The sequence below is a fragment of the Crotalus tigris genome, unplaced genomic scaffold (assembly GCF_016545835.1).
Source record: "Crotalus tigris isolate CLP2741 ecotype Arizona unplaced genomic scaffold, ASM1654583v1 scf7180000017631.5181431, whole genome shotgun sequence".
In the NCBI taxonomy this organism is placed as follows: domain Eukaryota; kingdom Metazoa; phylum Chordata; class Lepidosauria; order Squamata; family Viperidae; genus Crotalus; species Crotalus tigris.
Window position 1 is genome coordinate 4,494,465 of NW_024096525.1, and position 18,009 is coordinate 4,512,473.

At 39.8% G+C, this 18,009-nt stretch overlaps 1 protein-coding gene across 3 annotated transcripts in view; it reads right to left on the bottom strand.

Moving 5' to 3' along the window:
• The window catches only part of TRAPPC9 (trafficking protein particle complex 9), a 75,422-nt gene that overhangs the window by 26,551 nt on the left and 30,862 nt on the right, over positions 1 to 18,009 (bottom strand). For all 3 annotated transcript variants that reach the window (XM_039334552.1, XM_039334551.1, XM_039334553.1), the window contains 4 exons: positions 14,074 to 14,290; positions 12,355 to 12,498; positions 9,157 to 9,283; positions 3,448 to 3,593 (listed from right to left, as the gene is read on the bottom strand). In XM_039334552.1, coding sequence (XP_039190486.1) covers positions 3,448 to 3,593; positions 9,157 to 9,283; positions 12,355 to 12,498; positions 14,074 to 14,290 — 634 coding nt within the window. The remainder of the gene's footprint in view (positions 1 to 3,447; positions 3,594 to 9,156; positions 9,284 to 12,354; positions 12,499 to 14,073; positions 14,291 to 18,009) is intronic.

The following is an 18,009-nucleotide window of genomic DNA, read 5'->3' on the forward strand; positions in this document are numbered from 1 at the left end:
TCCTATTTATCGACGTACCCACCAGAATTCTCATTTATTTTATGTACAATTGCAACCAGCATAATTCCATTACCTTGATAATGACACAGTGTTTTTATACTTTTTGTCAAACAACATGTCTTGATTGCCTCAATTATCCAATTACATTTTAAAGTTTAAATTAAAAAAAAAACCTTTAAAGATTGGATTTTATTTTATAAGAAACAGAAAATGTGTCTTTTTTTTTTTGCTAATGTCCAGATTTCTGGTTAATGATAGTAATAAATACCTTCCAAGCACTTGTAACTATTTTGGGCCTGTTCTCACTTTAGCAAACTTCTGCCAATAAATAAATAAATGATATTAGCGTAAACAGCATATGGCCTGAAACATCCATAATGTATGGTAAGCGTGAGTTTTGTTCACACTTTGCACACTGGAGATAAATTACTGAAACACATTAACACATACCTGTTATCTAGGCTAGAAAAGGCCATTTCTAATGAACATTATGCCATCTAGCATCTTTGCTCCAAAATTATCTTTAAGGGGTAAATTAAGCCCATCAATCTAACATTTGTCATGAATTACAGAAAGGCGAGGAAGAAACTTGATTGGGGAAGAGAAAGCACAGCCACAAATTTGTAACAGTGGTAGAATGAAAATCTTTATACACTTGATGCTATTGTTTTACCACAATGTATTGAGATCTACCAAGGGGTTACAGTTTTGAAAATTCATACAATAACTATCAGGGAATATTATGACATTGTTGGGGTTTTGGTGTTCTCTGCAAATACTTTGAAGATGTTACTTAGCCTGGTAATTGAAATGTCTACAGCAGTGGTTCTCAACCTTTCTAATGCCGTGACCCCATAATACAGTTCCCCATGTTGTGGTGACCCCCAAGTGGGTGTGGCCATCAATAAGAGGGAGTAGGACAGCTAGGGAAAAGGGAAAAAAATGGCAGACTGCGTGGTTTGGCGACCCCCGTGAAATGGTCATTTGACCCCAAATGGGGTCCCAACCCACAGGTTGAGAACCACTGGTCTATAGGGAGAAAGGCAAGCCTGGTCCACTGCGGAGGGCACGGTGGGGGGGGAGAAGGAGGCAGAGTATTTTACGGGTCCCATCAATTAGAGATTGTCATCTGATTGGACCATGAAAAATGACCTTCTTTATGGAACATCCTCCCCCCCCCCAACTGAGGTAGGTACATCTGATCCCCACCCTGCTGTTTTTTCCAAAAAGCCGTAGAAACATGGCTTTGTCAGCAGGCCTGGGGAACCACAAATGGAAATGGAGAGATCGAGTGGCTGATTTGATTGTGTTGTGACTGCCACTGGGGATAGAATGGGGTTTTTCTTTTTTCTTATATGATGGAATTTTTGTGAGGCATCCTATGTGTGAGTTAGGCGGTCATGTACGATAGATAGATAGATAGATAGATAGATAGATAGATAGATAGATAGATAGGTAGGTAGGTAGGTAGGTAGGTAGGTAGGTAGGTAGGTAGGTAGGTAGGTAGGTAGGTAGGTAGGTAGGTAGGTAGGTAGGTAGATAGTTGGATAAGTAGATAGATAGGTAAGTAGATGATAGAGATAGATAGATAGATAGATAGATAGATAGATAGATAGATAGATAGATAGATAGATAGACAGACAGACAGACAGACAGACAGACAGACAGACAGACAGACGACAGATATGTTAGGAGAGAGAGAGAGATAGGTAAGTAGATAGGTAAGTAGATGAGAGAGACAGACAGACAGACAGACAGACAGACAGACAGACAGACAGACAGACAGACAGACTTAGAAAACATATATATATCCTTCAGTATGGCATATTATGACATTAAGAAGTGAACACTATCCATATGGCTTATATAAACCACATTAACCGTCTCATTCTCAAAACCACCACAATAATTTTACAAGTCAAAAAATGGCTACATTCAAATAAAGCAATGGTAACCATTGGAAAAAATTGCCTAATTCCCTACCCTTGTGTATGTTCTGTCTTCCTTTACTGTAGCTGTAAATTTAAGCATAAGTGGGGGAAACTTTAGCTAGGCTCACTTGAAATGAACCAAGTTACTACATTTATGTTTTGACTTTGCCTAACTGAGTAACCATAATAAAAACTATTTTGGGATAGGATATGGCACTCAACTATTAATAAATATTTTAACTGTACACCGTCCAGGGTCACTCTTTGAGTGAGACGGGCAGTCTTCCAATTTGGTATAAAAATAAATATGAACAATTGAAAACAAACCTAATTTCATATTAATGTTGGAAGAGAGTTATACAATGTGGAAATCACTGCAGAAACTAATAAATACTTCTGTATTATAATGTCTGACCCAGGCTAATATCAGCCACTCAAGCTGCATATGGATTTTGAGAAACTAGAACTCAACTACCATCACTACCATTGAAATGAGGGCAAGTTAGCAAATTAGCATATGCCATATAACTTTATCAGTGAATGGGCATAATAATAAAAATGATAATTTATTAAATGCACATGCTGCCCAACTTCCAGCAGTTTACAAATTGTTAGAAACATTTAAAAAGTAAGCAGCAACAACAACAAAAAAAAACCCACAAAAGAAACACAGGTGGAAGAGGAAATAAACCTGAATGGGAACAAAGGAAAAAAAAAAAAGGGAGCATCAGTTATATGTATTACCAGACAGCAAAACTTAACTGTCTCAAGCACTAATGGTTTTACATAGCCTGGTAAAAGCTCTGTAAAACAGGAAAGCAAGCTGAGAGATCAAGAACAATTCAGCAGATCTCTCTATGAATTCACTTAAAGTATAATTAGATATATTTTTGTGCACATTTTTGGAACGCTTTTGGCAATGAGATAGAAAAGGAAGCCTATTTCCCAATCAGCAGGTATCTCAATTACAAAGTGTTTAAAGCATTTTTACACCCAAGACAGGACAGGCTGGAAGGAAATGGCAGAATTTGGAGTTGCGGTTTGAACACCACCTGTATTTAGATAATCTGGCAAAATACAATAGCAGCTGCGCACCAATTTGCCTTGTTTTAAAAAGAATGGCATAAGTAGGCTAGAAATAATGTTAATTTATTTCAGTAATCTAGGACCAATTTGTTCAGAAGGTCTAAATGCATTTCCAAAAATATAAAAAGAACACATTTTTGTGAAGAATTCTTACAGTCAATCTATAATTCTTCCACAACATATGGTAAATCAAGTTTCTTGTGAGAGTGGGCTAACAACATATCCTACAAACAAAGATGGGTATGATCTGTGCCAAGCTGTCAATTTTATAATCAAGAAGAGGAAATAGCATATTGATCCAGAAATTGGCAATAGCTATTTGGTTCAATTTGCAGCATAAAAGCCAGAAAACCAGTCCCAGTGAGAGAGACTGCATATAAAAACGAGAATGCAAGGTAAAAATAATGAGTATACGGAATCTGCTTCTCACCTATTTTTTTGCTCTGCTCCTCTCCATGATTGTGAGCGATTATTGGAGAATATATAAAGGGACTTTTCGTTGACATGTTCTCACCCAGCAGACTTTTCATTTTCTGTGGTCGAAGGCTAACAGGGAGGTTTAAGAGCTTGACAGATCTGTTCAACGAACAAGGGGTTGTTTTTAATGCCGAGCTGCTACAAATTTCGAATTTAGGAAAGACAATTACAATGACAGATACAATAGCATGGATCATCACAGGATAAACCCTAATTATAGTTTTTCTTTCCATTTGCCAGGATTTCTTTACCCACTTTTTATAAATTCCCTGTTGAAGAAGAGCCATAGGGTACAGCTTTTATGTAAAATGATAAGATACATAACAACATTAGAACTTCCTAGCAAACTCTGAGTAGAAACAGCGCATTAGTGAATTGGAAACCATAAGAACAATGAAGAAGAGCATCGTTCTCTTAATTCAACGTTACTTGAATCTAATCAGATGTAAAGCAGATCCAGTAAAATCGCCGAGACTCATTAAAAGGCAATGTTTCAAGGTCTACTCTAAACACAACTAAATATTGATTCAATGTACATTCAGTATTATTAATAAGATCAACTTCACTGGGCAAAGAAATGTACAAGAGACACAGAGCAATGCTAACCAAATGCATGCTTAAAGACTTAAGTCCTCACCACCACCTTAAAGACTTAAATCCTCACCACCACGTCCTGCCTCATCATAGGAGGGATGAGTGAAAACCCTAGGAGTGTACGCCCAGACTACAGGTAGTCTTCGACGTACAACAGTTCATTTGCTGACCGTTCAAAGTTACAACAACTCCGAAAAGTGTAACTTATGATTGTTTTTTTTACATTTACGATCTTTGCAGCATCCCCATGATCACGTGGTCAGAATTCAGACGCTTGGCAACTGCTTTATGCTCGTGACCTTTGCTGTGTCCCAAGATCATGTGATCACCTTCTGAGACCTTCTGACACGCAAAGTCACTGGGGAAGCCAGAATCACTTAACAACTGGCTTACTAACTTATCAACTGAAGTGATTCATTTAACAACGATGGCAAGAAATGCCGTAAAATGGGGCAAAGGTCACTTAACAAATGTCTCACTTAACAACAGAAATTTTGGGCTCAGTTGTGGTCGTACGTCGAGGACCAGCTGTATATTATTCCCAGCAGGGTCAACAAAAGTGGGAAGGACATTCCAGCTGCCCAATTAAACCAAGCAGATACTGGGCAGCAACAATATATAAAATGGATAGGATAGGACAGGACAGGACAGGATTCTTTATTGGCCAAGTAACTAAGGTTGGACACACAAGGAATTTGTCTTCGGTGCGTAAGCTCTCAGTGTACATACAAACAAAAAAGTGATAAGTCATAGAACATAAATCATAAGATACAATCATAAATAATAATAATAACAATAATAGTAATAGTAATAATAATAGTAAAGTTGGAAGGGACCTTGGAGGTCATCTAGTCCAACCCCCTGCTCAGGCAGGAAACCCTACACCATTTCAGACACATGGCTGTCCAGTCTTTTCTTAAAAACTTCCAGTGTTGGAGCATTCACTGCTTCTGGAGGCAGGTTGTTCCACTGATTAATTGTTCTCACTGTCAGGAAGTTTCTCCTTAGTTCTAGGTTGCTTCTCTCCTTGATTAGTTTCCACCCGTTGCTTCTTGTCCTGCCTTCAGGTGCTTTGGAAAATAGCTTGATTCCCTCTTCTTTATGGCAGCCCCTGAGATATTGGAATGCTGCTATCATGTCCCCCCTCATCCTTCCCCTCATTAAACTAGACATACCCAATTCCAGCAGCCATTCCTTATATGTTTTAGCCTCCAGTACCCTAATCATCTTTGTTGCTCTTCTCTGTACTCTTTCTAGAGTCTCAACATCTTTTTTACACTGTGGTGACCAAAACAAATCATACAACAATTGATAACTCATAATATACCAACAGGAGAAGGTAGTAGGAAAGATGAGAGGTGAGCAAGATGAGATGAGAAGGATGAGAAGATGACAAGTTTAATAGCAATACAGCTTACTACATGGGTAAATATCTTTGGGTAGAAGATACTGTAGGACAGTGGTGGCGAACCCATGGCACGGGTGCCAGAGGCGGCACTCAGAGCCCTCTCTGTGGGCACATGTGCCGTCGCCCCAGTCCTAGGCCTTCAGCTGGGTTTTATAAAACCTTTTCACTTCAGGCCTCCGCCGCCGTGGGCAAAGAAAAAAAAAAGGTTCAATCAATCAGTCAATTTCAACTTCTTGCAGCAAAAAAAAGATCTTGCAAAGTTGGAATGGATTGATTGAACTTTTTAGTCCCACCCAGTCTGCCATTACCACTGCAGACACGCCCACCCAATGGGCCACACCCACCCAATGGGCCACACCCATCTGACACCCGATGATGCATAAGTGGGTTTTGGGTTGCAGTTTGGGCACTCGGTCTCTAAAAGGTTCGGCATCACTGCTGTAGGAGTTAGGTATTTAACCGAGTGATGGCATGGGGGAAGAAACTACCTTTATGTCTACTTGTTTTGGCATGCAATGCCCTAGAGCGCCACCTTGAGGGGGGAAGTTGAAACAGTTATGTCCAGGATGTGAGCCGAAGTGACGCAGCAGTTAGAGTGCGGTACTGCAGGCCACTTTAGCTGACTGTGTTCAGCAGGTCAGCGGTTCAAATCTCACCGGCTCAAGGTTGACTCAGCCTTCCATCCTTCCGGGTTAGGTAAAATGAGGACCCAGATTGTTGGGGGCAATGTAAATATATATATACATTGCTTACTGGTGTATACCGCTTAGAGAGTGCTTGCACTTAAAGCGGTATATAAGTCTCATAAGTAGATAAATAAACAAACAAATAAATAAATAAATAAATAAATAAATGTGAGGGATCTGTAGATATTTTCTCAGCCCTTTTTCTGAGCCGTGCAGTCAGTATACAGGTCCTCAATGGAAAGCAGACTAGTCGCAATTGTTTCTTCTGCCGTCCTAACTATCCGTGAGGTCTGTACCTGTCTTGTTTGGTTCCTGTGCCAAACCAGGCACAAATGACAGACTCAATAATTCCTCTGTAAAACCGTTATCAGCAGATCCTGGGGCAATCTGAGCTTTCTGAGTTGACGCAGGAAGAACGTTCTTTCTTGTGTCTTTTTAACGACGGTTCTAAGGTTAGGGGTCCATTTCAAATCCTGGGAGATTATAGAATCCCAGAAATTGGACGGTCTCTAACTGTTGGTACCGTGTTGTCTAATATTGTATAAATAATAAATAAAAAGAAGACCAAACTGATGACAAGAGGTAGAACAACCATGCTTAGAACTGACAAGGTTCTCAAGCAGTCGACAGCTTCTGTCTTTCAATTATCAACAGTAATGAAACAAGCAGTCCAGAAATATGCTGTGGACTAGTGCTCGATACAAATCCTTGGAAAAGTATATTCAGGATGCTGTCAAATGTCTACAGCCACAAAGATCGGAAGAGTGCAAGCAATGGCGTTCCCTGTGACCTTCTATGAAGGCGAAAGTTAGACTTTGAAGAAGCCAAAGAGAACAATATTGAAATTTAAAGCTGGAAAAAGCTGCTGAAAATACCACGGGATAACCAGGAAAACAAGCCAACTGATCACCAAACAAATCAAACCCAAGTTCACACTCAAGGCACAAATGACCAGATTCAAATTATTCTACTTGGGATCTAACTCTTCGGAGCAGGCTCTAATGCAGAAAAAAGGAAGACTAGGATGCTTAGCAGCAAAGCGGATAGATTCAATTTCAGCAGAAATGGGTGCACCATTAGAAGACCTGAAAGATCAGGTTAAGGTACAGATGGCCCTGGAAAATAAAATCCATATGATAGGTGACAATGGACATTGATCTGATGGCACATAATCAATCAAAATTATTCCTAGCTTGGGATTTCCCACAAATTGGTCTGTTTTGTCACATGTATGGAGTACACGTGTGAGAAGAAAATAATTATATATAAAGAACTAGAAAGTATATGTGCTATTTTTAAAAAGTTCCAAAGTTGGAAGGGAGGGAGGCTAAAAATGAAAGAAATGGTAAGATTAAGTAATGTAAAGCTACACATATGTAAATATCACTCTATTAAGAAACTAACTGGTACATATACTTGCAGCAAATATTTTACAGCTTTCATCCACAACATGTCACAAAAATCATAGTTTACAGCTAACAGTTATAACACTTCATCTACTGATACCCATCCAACAGAGAAGATCAACTAGGACAGGGGTGTCAAACTGCTGGCCAGTGGGCCGGATGCATCATAGCGAAACCGCGCCCATCCCATTGCCAGCAATGGCAAAGAAGTCGGATATGTCGCAACACGTCACGTGATGTTGTGAGTTTGACACCCCTAAACTAGGAGGTTTTAAGCAACAATTTTCCAAACTATAGCATGTACTTAATAAATTTAAACCCAATACGAAAGAGGAGCACAGGATTTCCACAGAATAATCTACCATACAAGAAAGAAGAGAAGAGAAGAGAAGAGAAGAGAATAGAATAGAATAGAATAGAATAGAATAGAATAGAATAGAATAGAATAGAATAGAATAGAATAGAATAGAATAGAATAGAATAGAATAGAATAGAATAGAAAATATGGAGTGGAGTGGAATGGAAAGAATAGAAAATATGGAATGGAATGAAATATGGAATAGAATAGAATAGAATAGAATAGAATAGAATAGAATAGAATAGAATAGAATAGAATAGAATAGAATAGAATAGAATAAAAATATGGAGTGGAGTGAGGTGGAATAGAATAGAATAGAATAGAATAGAATAGAATAGAATAGAATAGAATAGAATAGAATAGAATAGAATAGAATAGAATAGAAAATATGGAGTGGAGGGGGTGGAATAGAATAGAATAGAATAGAATAGAATAGAATAGAATAGAATAGAATAGAATAGAATAGAATAGAATAGAATAGAATAGAATAAAATAGAATAAAAATATGGAGTGGAGTGAGGTGGAATAGAATAGAATAGAATAGAATAGAATAGAATAGAATAGAATAGAATAGAATAGAATAGAATAGAATAGAATAGAATAGAATAGAAAATATGGAGTGGAGGGGGTGGAATAGAATAGAATAGAATAGAATAGAATAGAATAGAATAGAATAGAATAGAATAGAATAGAATAGAATAGAATAGAATAGAATAGAAAATATGGAGTGGAGGGGGTGGAATAGAATAGAATAGAATAGAATAGAATAGAATAGAATAGAATAGAATAGAATAGAATAGAACAGAACTTCAAAAATAATGACATAAAATTCACAAGAGTGCTTCAAAACTGGCCTAGGTATCAACCCTACACCCATTTGCTGTTCTTTAAAGCAGCTTGTATTTTTCGATGTCTTCCTTAAAAAAAAAACACTTGAGTTAAGAAGGCGGTGATAACAGGGCAGCAACATCTACAAACAGACACACAATAATGCCACAGAATGCAAGAGGCGGTTTCAATTACCGCTTACAGAAGTTTCAATCTCCTCTGAACGGCACCTGCTTTTTACACAAGCGAATTCATCCTGAAACAGTTCACTGCCCTCAAGTCTAACGTCGTTCTCTGGTCCCCTCTCCAAGGAGGCCTATGTGACATATGATTCATTACTATATCATATCACCACGACGTAAAGGATGAAAACAGAAGTTACCTTACAATAGGAAGTTTAGTGAAGGGCACAGGGGGGAGCTTTAAGCCATCTGGAAGGGTAATGAATTCCATTGTTCCCGGACATTTTGACGTATAGTTTTCCAGACTTTGTGTCACATCTTTCTTTTCTAAAAGAAAACAGAATTCTCCTTACTATTGTACCAAATTATAAGAGGCTGCTTCCTATCCCACAAATGAAGTAGGAACAGAAATCACATGCTACGTAAGCAGATTAATACACGGCGTCCTTGACCACCATTGAGGTCAAAATTTCCACCACTCAGCAAGAGAGCGGTTAAATGGAGTTTTGCCCCATTTTATGACCTTTCTTGCCACAGTTGTTAAGTGAATCACTGCGGTTGTTAAGTGAAGTGTGTGTTCGTTAAGCAAATCTGGCTTCCTCCATTGGCTTGGCTTGTCGGAAGACGGTTGGGAAAGTTGCAAAGGATAATCACATGACCCAAGGATGCTGCTGCAACCGTCATAAATACAAGCCAAGTTGCCAAGTATCTGAATTCTTATCACGTTACTATGGGGATGATGCAATGGTCGTAACTGCAAAAAATGGTCATTAAGTCATTTTTTGTTTCCCCAGTGCTGTTGTAACCTCAAACAGTCACCGAACAAATGTACATCAAGAATTTTAAAAGCTGGGAAAGTCAGAAGAAGAAGAAGAAGAAGAAGAAGAAGAAGAAGAAGAAGAAGAAGAAGAAGAAGAAGAAGAAGAAGAAGAAGAAGAAGAAGAAGAAGAAGAGGAGGAGGAGGAGGAGGAGGAGAAAGAGAAGAAGAAGAAGAAGAAGAAGAAGAAGAAGAAGAAGAAGAAGAAGAAGAAGAAGAAGAAGAAGAAGAAGAAGAAGAAGAAGAAGAAGAAGAAGAAGAAGAAGAAGAAGAGAAAGAAAAAGAAAAAGAGGAAGAGGAAGAGAAAGAAGAAGAAGAAGAAGAAGAAGAAGAAGAAGAAGAAGAAGAAGAAGAAGAAGAAGAAGAAGAAGAAGAAGAAGAAGAAGAGAAAGAAAAAGAGAAAGAGGAAGAAGAAGAAGAAGAGGAAGAGGAAGAAGAAGAAGAAGAGAAAGAGAAAGAGAAAGAAAAAGAGGAAGAAGAAGAGAAGAAGAAGAAGAAGAAGAAGAAGAAGAAGAAGAAGAAGAAGAAGAAGAAGAAGAAGAAGAAGAAGAAGAATAAGAAGAAGAAGAAGAAGAAGAAGAAGAAGAAGAAGACTGAAAGGTATGGATCTCAAAAAAAAAAAAAACAGATTGCCATTTCTTTCTACCCTCAAAAGGTCTGTTGAGAAAGCATGCAAATATATATATATTCTGTTGCGTATTTCCAAGCTGTGGAAATCACAAATGAAGTAAAAGCCTCTTTCAGCCAGGCTCAGTTTGGAAATGATTATTTGAACTCTGGTTTTCGTGAGGCTGTAACTGGCTTAGTTTTTCATTTTAATTTACCTGTTACGTCTCCCTAGGTATCCTATGTGTGAAAATGCAAAGGGCGACAAGATCGAAAGAATGAGAGAGAGGACCAGATGAACCTATAATAGATGGCATGGTTTCCAAACTGAGGACTTGAAACAGAGGGTTGAAAGGGAAACCTTGGAACTTGAAAGTGAGAAAAGCAGCAGAAAACGGGAAGGTGCTTTCTTGAAACTCTTTCAGATACAGGCAGAGCATAAAGGTTGCAGCAATTTAATCTGACTGTCCAGGTCTGAATTTAGGACCTCATTAATGAAAACTTCAAGCAGTTGCTTGATTGCTAGAGTCAAGGTTCCAAGCCATACTGTCATCAACTCTGCTCTTAAAATCAAGTGCGGTAAAATGAAACATGCATCTATTCTTATCACACAGCCAACCTGATAAACCCTGGCTTATTTTATTCAGGATAAAGACATGTGTATTATATTAATACAGCAGACCTACCATTCCTCAACGGTCTCCAATTAAACCTGGTAGGTCTGTTCTACTGTCATCATGACCTTCCTTTAAGTTTACAGGGCACCATATGTTTGAACTTTTCCAGTTTCAGAATTTAATTTCATGTACCAGCTATGCAAAGCAATATCCTAATGTATCTCTTCATTGTGATTTTCTGGAAAGTAGTTGTTATACTTTAGAGCAGTGTTTCTCAACCTTGACCATTTTAAAGCATGTGGACTTCAACTCCCAGAATTCTGGGAGTTGAAGTCCACATGCCTTAAAATGGTCAAGGTTGAGAAACACTGCTTTAGAGGCTCTTATTTTTTTTTATTACTTCATTCTTCACCCACATCTATGTTATTTTAAAAAGGTGTATACCAACACTAATGCTTCAGGAAATTTGACAGCACAAAATGGACAATAGAAAGCAATCTGTTATGTCAAATGAAAATTTCATTTTGTCAACATCAAGGCACACATTATTGTTGTTTTCTCTCCCAGTATGCTGATCCTGGGGTGCATCTTGGTACTCTGAGGAGCTCTGGGACAAATTATAATCTTGACAAATTATAAAGTAATTTTGGTAGACATTTGGATCCAGTTTTACTTGTAGCCATATATGACATGGAACAAACATTTTTAAAAAAAAACTAGTAACAAATTAACCCCTTTTTGTGTTTAGGCAACTTGATACAACAGTTTGTTAAAACAGCAAAACTATGACAACTATTTTGCCTCCAAACCTTGCCCATCTACCTGAAAGTTCTACTTCGGCTTGGAGCTGAAACACAGATACAAAACTGCTGATACAAAAATACACTTTTGCCTAATGTAGGTTTTATTGATTTGTTTGATTTGTAGACCATGCATCACTGAAGACCCCTGACAGTGTATAAAATGTCAAAAAAATCTAGTAGCAAATTCCAACATACAACTTGCATTTTTCCCCCATTAAAATAGATAACACATAAACTATTCTTGTGGGAAGAGAATTGAAAAGTTTTTAATTAACGGTTAAACTTGTGTGCAATACTGACAATGCAATGCACTGCGTTGTCTCTTTGACAAGAGTCAAGTATGTTCCATTTTGAAAATAAGAAATAGCCAAAGGAGGCTTGCAATTTGGTCAGGAAAGCTAAGAGCAGAACTTGGCTTCCACCCAGCAACAGAAAACCAGAATCATACTAAACATTCTGCAGCTTTCGAATAGACCTAAAGTGGCTGATTGGCCATTATCATTTATAATATACATTTATATATATTATATATATATATATGAACAAAATGAATACCTTGGTCCGAAAGAAAATCCAGCATGGTTTGTAAAAGGAAAGATAAATGTCGGACGGAAAGTGCTGGGTTTCCCATTCTCCTGGAGGCATACACTAACTCATGAAGTAAACGCATCTGCACAGCAGCCCAACCACGATGAGTTCCTTTCAAAAGAGCAAAATAACACGTGTTGTGTTAATACATTCAATCTTCAATCAATCATGGCTTCCATATATGGGACTGACGTTGACAAGGTTACCAAATCCTACACTGAGGGCTATCCAAGGAGGGAGAGAGGGAGGAGAGAGGGAGGGAAGGAGAGGGAGAAAGAGGGAGAGAGAGGGAGAGAGAGGGAGGGAGAGAGAGAGAAAGAGAGAGAGAGAAAGAGAGAGATAGCGAGGGAGAGAGAGAAAGAGAGAGAGATAGCGAGGGAGAGAAAGAGAGAGAGAGAAAGAGAGATAGCGAGGGAGAGAAAGAGAGAGAGAAAAAGAGAAAGAGAGAGAGGGGGAGAGAGAGAGAAAGAGAGATAGCGAGGGAGAGAGAGAAAGAGAGAGATAGCGAGGGAGAGAAAGAGAGAGAGAGAGAGAAAGAGAGATGGGGAGGGAGAGAGAGAGGGGGGGGAGAGAGAGAGAACCTTTATTGTCATTTCTTACTGTGGACACACTGAAAATGAAATTTTGTTGCTTGCTCTCAGAAGTGTACACACATACATAACACACATTTAAACATGATATATACATGTCTAAATGTATCTAAACAACTTACTCCCTTATATCTAAATAACATAAAAATATTAATCATCTTGAATACATAGCGGAAAGAGGAAGCCTGAGAGTTCACAAGGTTAATACTCTATGGAACGAAACTGTGACTGAATCTGGATGGTCTGCTTCGGGTACCACGGAGCCCCCTCCTCCCAGAAGGGAACAAGGAAAACAGGTCGTGAAGAGGAGGTGTAGCGTCCCAGACAATCTTGCGGACCTTGCTCAAGCATCGTTTATGTGCCCCATCCGGGATGGGAGGGAACTGCCAATGATCTTTTCAGCCGTCCTCACCACTCTCTGCACCACCTTCCTGTCTGAAGCAGGGATGCTTCCAAACCAGACTGTGATGCTGTGTGACAGGATGCTCCCGATCGTCCCACTGTAGAAAGTGGTGAGGACAGGGGAAGGAAGATGTGCTTTTCTCAGGCGACGCAGAAAATGCAGGCACTTCTATGCCTTCTTCACCAGGGTCTCGCTGTTGAGCAACCAAGCCAGCCTACTTGTTAACTGCACACCCAGAATGTGATGCCGGTGATTCTCCACAGGAGAATCATTAATGCACAGAGTGTGGCTGTGCCTGTCTTTTCTGAAATTGACAATGATCTCTTTGGTTTTACTAATGTTTAAAATCAGGTTGTTTTTCTTAAACCAGTTCACCAAACTCTCAACCTCCTTGCGGTAAGCATCCTCATTGTTATCTTGAATAAGGCCCACTACTGAGATAAAATGAAAGGGTTGCATTTAGCTAGTACGGTAGCAAATAGGATTATCTTGTGATATAAAGTTTCTTAGCATTCCTAGTAGCAAGTCATCAGTGATCAGAAAGGGTTCCAAAGGTCGTCAATGCCACAATCCATAAACTTTAATCTACTGGGTTTTTTTTTTTATTCTCACTCATTTGACTTTTATTACATGAAAGCAAAAAAGTAAATCTTGGGTTTGTCGGCTTATTTCTCTCTAAGCCAAACCTGGTACCTTTGCTGAAGTCTTTAGGATCCAAAGATAGACTATAACCCGGAAGTGTTTCCAGAAGAAGTTTATAGCAGGCTCTCCAACCAGGGTCCACGATGCTTGGGGCCACACATTGCATTGCTGCCACTCGCTTGAAAAAAGCTGATTTGCGATGAAATCCAATTCGCTCGTAGAGCTCAGAAAGAACGCTGTAGCGCTGGATTTTTTCTTCTTCAGAAAGCTGAAATTTAAAAGAAAAAAACTGATTTTAAAAGAATTTGTTTAAAAGAACATATATGTGCATGTGTGTGTGTGTGTGTGTGTGTGTGTGGATAGATAGACAGACAAGAGAGGGGCAGGGAGGGAGAGAGAGAGAGAGAGAGAGAGAGAGAGAGAGAGAAGCAGGCAGCAAGGAAGGCAGACAGAAAGAGAGAGAGAGAGAGACTGATAGACAGACAGAATAGATAGCTAGATAGCTAGCTAGATAGCCAGCTAGCTAGATGATAGATAGATAGATAGATAGATAGATAGATAGATAGATAGATAGATAGATAGATAGATAGACAGACAGACAGACAGACAGACAGACAGACAAGAGGGGGGCAGGCAGGCAGGCAGACAGAGAGAAGCAGGCAGGAAGGTAGGCAGATAGACAGAGAGAGACAAATAGACAGACAGAATAGGTAGGTAGGTAGGTAGGTAGGTAGGTAGGTAGGTAGGTAGGTAGGTAGGCAGGCAGGCAGGCAGGCAGGCTGGCTGGCAGGCAGGCAGGCAGGCAGGCAGATATAGTCCTATAGCTAGACAGATGAATGGATAGACAGACAGACAGACAGACAGGATAGGTAGGTAGGTAGGCAGGTAGGCAGATAGCAAAAGGAAATAACATTTCACTCAGCAAACATTTAACATAAACAAATGACGTAGGAATGCTGGACAGACATTTCCACTTCAGGTATTTTCTCAGTGCAACCTAAAAAAACAGCAGTTTGTCTCTTCCAAAGTGTAAGTAACTGCAATAATAAATCATTTCAAATCTCTGTTCCAAACAAAGCATTGTGGTTTAAGACAAGCCACACTTCCCTATTGCTGCCGACTCTCTGAAATATGCCCCCCCCCCCGCTGAAGATTGGACTTACCCTGCTACGATTACCTTGTAGAAAGCATTTAAAACAAAGATTTTCCACACAGGTCCTTGAAGACTTTAAGATCTGCATTTCACTTCACATCCCATCATTAGGGAGCTATTTTAACATTTTACTAATTTGGGGAGAGTTGTTACAACGTGTACAGTTTGATCATTCGATTTCTAAACTTGCCTAGAGATGTGTGAGCGCAGCGGAAGAAAAATAAAAGTGGAAAACGTTCATCTGAAGTCTATCCAAAAATACTGCAGGAGCAGCTCTGTAAAACTGAACATAACTCGGTTACACTGCCAAAAGGAAAAAAAAAAAAAAAACAGAACAAGGCAGAACTTGCTGCTGGATTCTGAACATCTGTTATATGAGCAGCTGAGAAATAATTTTATAAAAATAACTGTACTTAGCATAGGAAAGTTACCTGTACATTGTAATACCAGATGAACATATTTTAACATTCTGCCAGAGTTTCATGGGATATTCCAGGGAGACAGACTGAATTCCATCTCTTATCAGATCAGCATCTGGCTTTTCAGGAGACTGTTTACAGATCCATAAAATTATAAGGATATTAACTATTTCTCAATACAAAAATGTTGTGTGGTCAGAAGTACGAAGGCAATTTGGAAATAAACCTCCGTTTGGTTATCAATGACAGACGCAGATACAGAATTTTTATTATGTACATTAGAAAACTACAAATTACATTATTTTTCGACAACCAGTGGAACAACCTGCCTCCAGAGAATGCTCCAACACTGGAAGTTTTTAAGAAGAGATTGGACAGCCATTTGTCCGAAATGGTGTAGGGTTTCCTGCTTGAGCAAGGGGTTGGACTCGATGACCTCCAAGGTCCCTTCCAACTTTTTATTATTATTATTACGGATCATCGCACAGTCAGCCAGATGTTCAGACTGGATTTGGCATTTTGTTTGGATTTGGACCTGGGATAGGCAGATGTGGATGTTTGATGGTATTACAGATATCGTCGTAGGATGGAAGCAGTTCCTAGTAAGGCCGCCTTTTGCAATTGACTAATAGCAAATTTGTCAATGCCAATGGTGTTCAGGTGGTGCTCCAGTTGTTTTGGGATTGTACCCAAGGATCCTATCACTGGGTGTATTATTATTATTATTATTATTACCATTCAAATTGAGGCATTGTCATAACGTCATACAAGGTTTGAAATTCTTTAGTCGTAGTCGCTCTGAGCCAAATCTGAGCTATGGATGTGTGTGTGTGATCAAAAACATCCCAATGGAACTGCTTCAAAAGTTCTTGGTGCATGTAGCGGTGTGCAGGCGAGCATTATCGGGAACCAACACCAGATTTGGCGCCGAGCGACTACTACAAAGGAACTTCAAACCTTGTATGACGTTATGACAAGGGCCTCAATTTGAATGGCAATAATGTCAAAAAGGAATGCAACATTGTAGTTTTCTAATGAGTATAATAAAAGTTCTGTATCTGCGAGTGTCTGTCATTGGTAATCAAACGGAGGTTTATTTCCAAATTGCCTTTGTATATCCCACTTTACAAAACCAGCTAGCTCTTTGAATGTAAAGCAGTATGTTCTTTTCTGCAGTGAAATACTCGGGTGCCCTGTATTAAGTGACAAACACATCCACTTTGAGATGGAAGCAAAATATGCCTTAGTTAAACAAAAGAGTGAAAGCTTTCTCATGACTACAGTAAAATGGAAATCCCAATCAGAAATTCCCTGAAAATGGGGAAGGAGGAGGAGGAGGAGGAGAAGGAGGAGGAGGAGGAGGAGGAGGGGAAAGAGGAGAAGGAGGAGAAGGAGAAGGAGAAGAAGGAGGAGGAGAAGAAGGAGGAGGGGAAGGAGAAAGAGGAGGGGAAGGAGGAGGAGGAGGAGAAAGAGGAGGGGAAGGAGAAGGAGAATGGGAATTAGGAGGAAAAGGAGGAGAAGGAGAAGAAGGAGGAGAAGGGGAAGGAGAAGGAGGAGGGGAAGGAGAAGGAGGAGGGGAAGGAGAGGGGGAGGGGAAGGAGAAGGAAGAGAAGGAGGAGGAGGAAGGAGAAGGAGGAGGGGAAAGAGGAGGGGAAGGAGGAGGGAAAGGAGAAGGAGAAGGAGGAGGAGAAGGAGAAGGAGAAGAAGGAGGAGGGGAAGGAGGAGAAGGAGAAAGAGAAAGAGAAGGAGAAGGAGGAGGGGAAGGAGGAGGAAGAGGAGGGGAAGGAGGAGAAGAGGAAGGAGAAGGAGTGGAAGGAGGAGGAGAAGGAGGAGGAGGAGGGGAAGGAGGAGGAGGAGAAGGAGGAGAAGGAAGAGGAGAAGGAGGAGGAGGAGGAGAAGGAGGAGGAGAAGGAGGAGGAGGAGGAGGGGAAAGAGGAGGAGGAAGAGAAGAAGGAGGAGGAGAAGGAGAATTATGTTATTTTGTTTTCCTACAGATTTAGAAGTGTATGCATCATCAATTCTTCAGCAAATAGTCCTTGCTTACAGCAGTTGCTCAGGGAGTACAAAAGCTCTTGCTGGGTATCAAAATATTACAAGTTCCCAAGCAACCAATACTGCAACCAACCCAGCAGTATTCCTGTTGTATCAACATCCCATTGGGTTGTTTAACCAGAGGTTGGGTGCATCCAAACCCAACAGGCTTCCCTTCACTCAGTCGATTCAAGCAGAGATTAGACTGCCATCTGCCTGGGATGCTTTAATTTGAATTCCTGCACTGAGCAGGAGGGTGGGATGCTATGATTCTGCCAGTCTATTTTTGTCGTGTAGCTATTCCAGTTAAAGACAGAAATAACTCTGCAAAAGAGAGTAAGCCCCCCCCCCCCAAAAGCAAAGCACTGTATTTAGATAATTTAA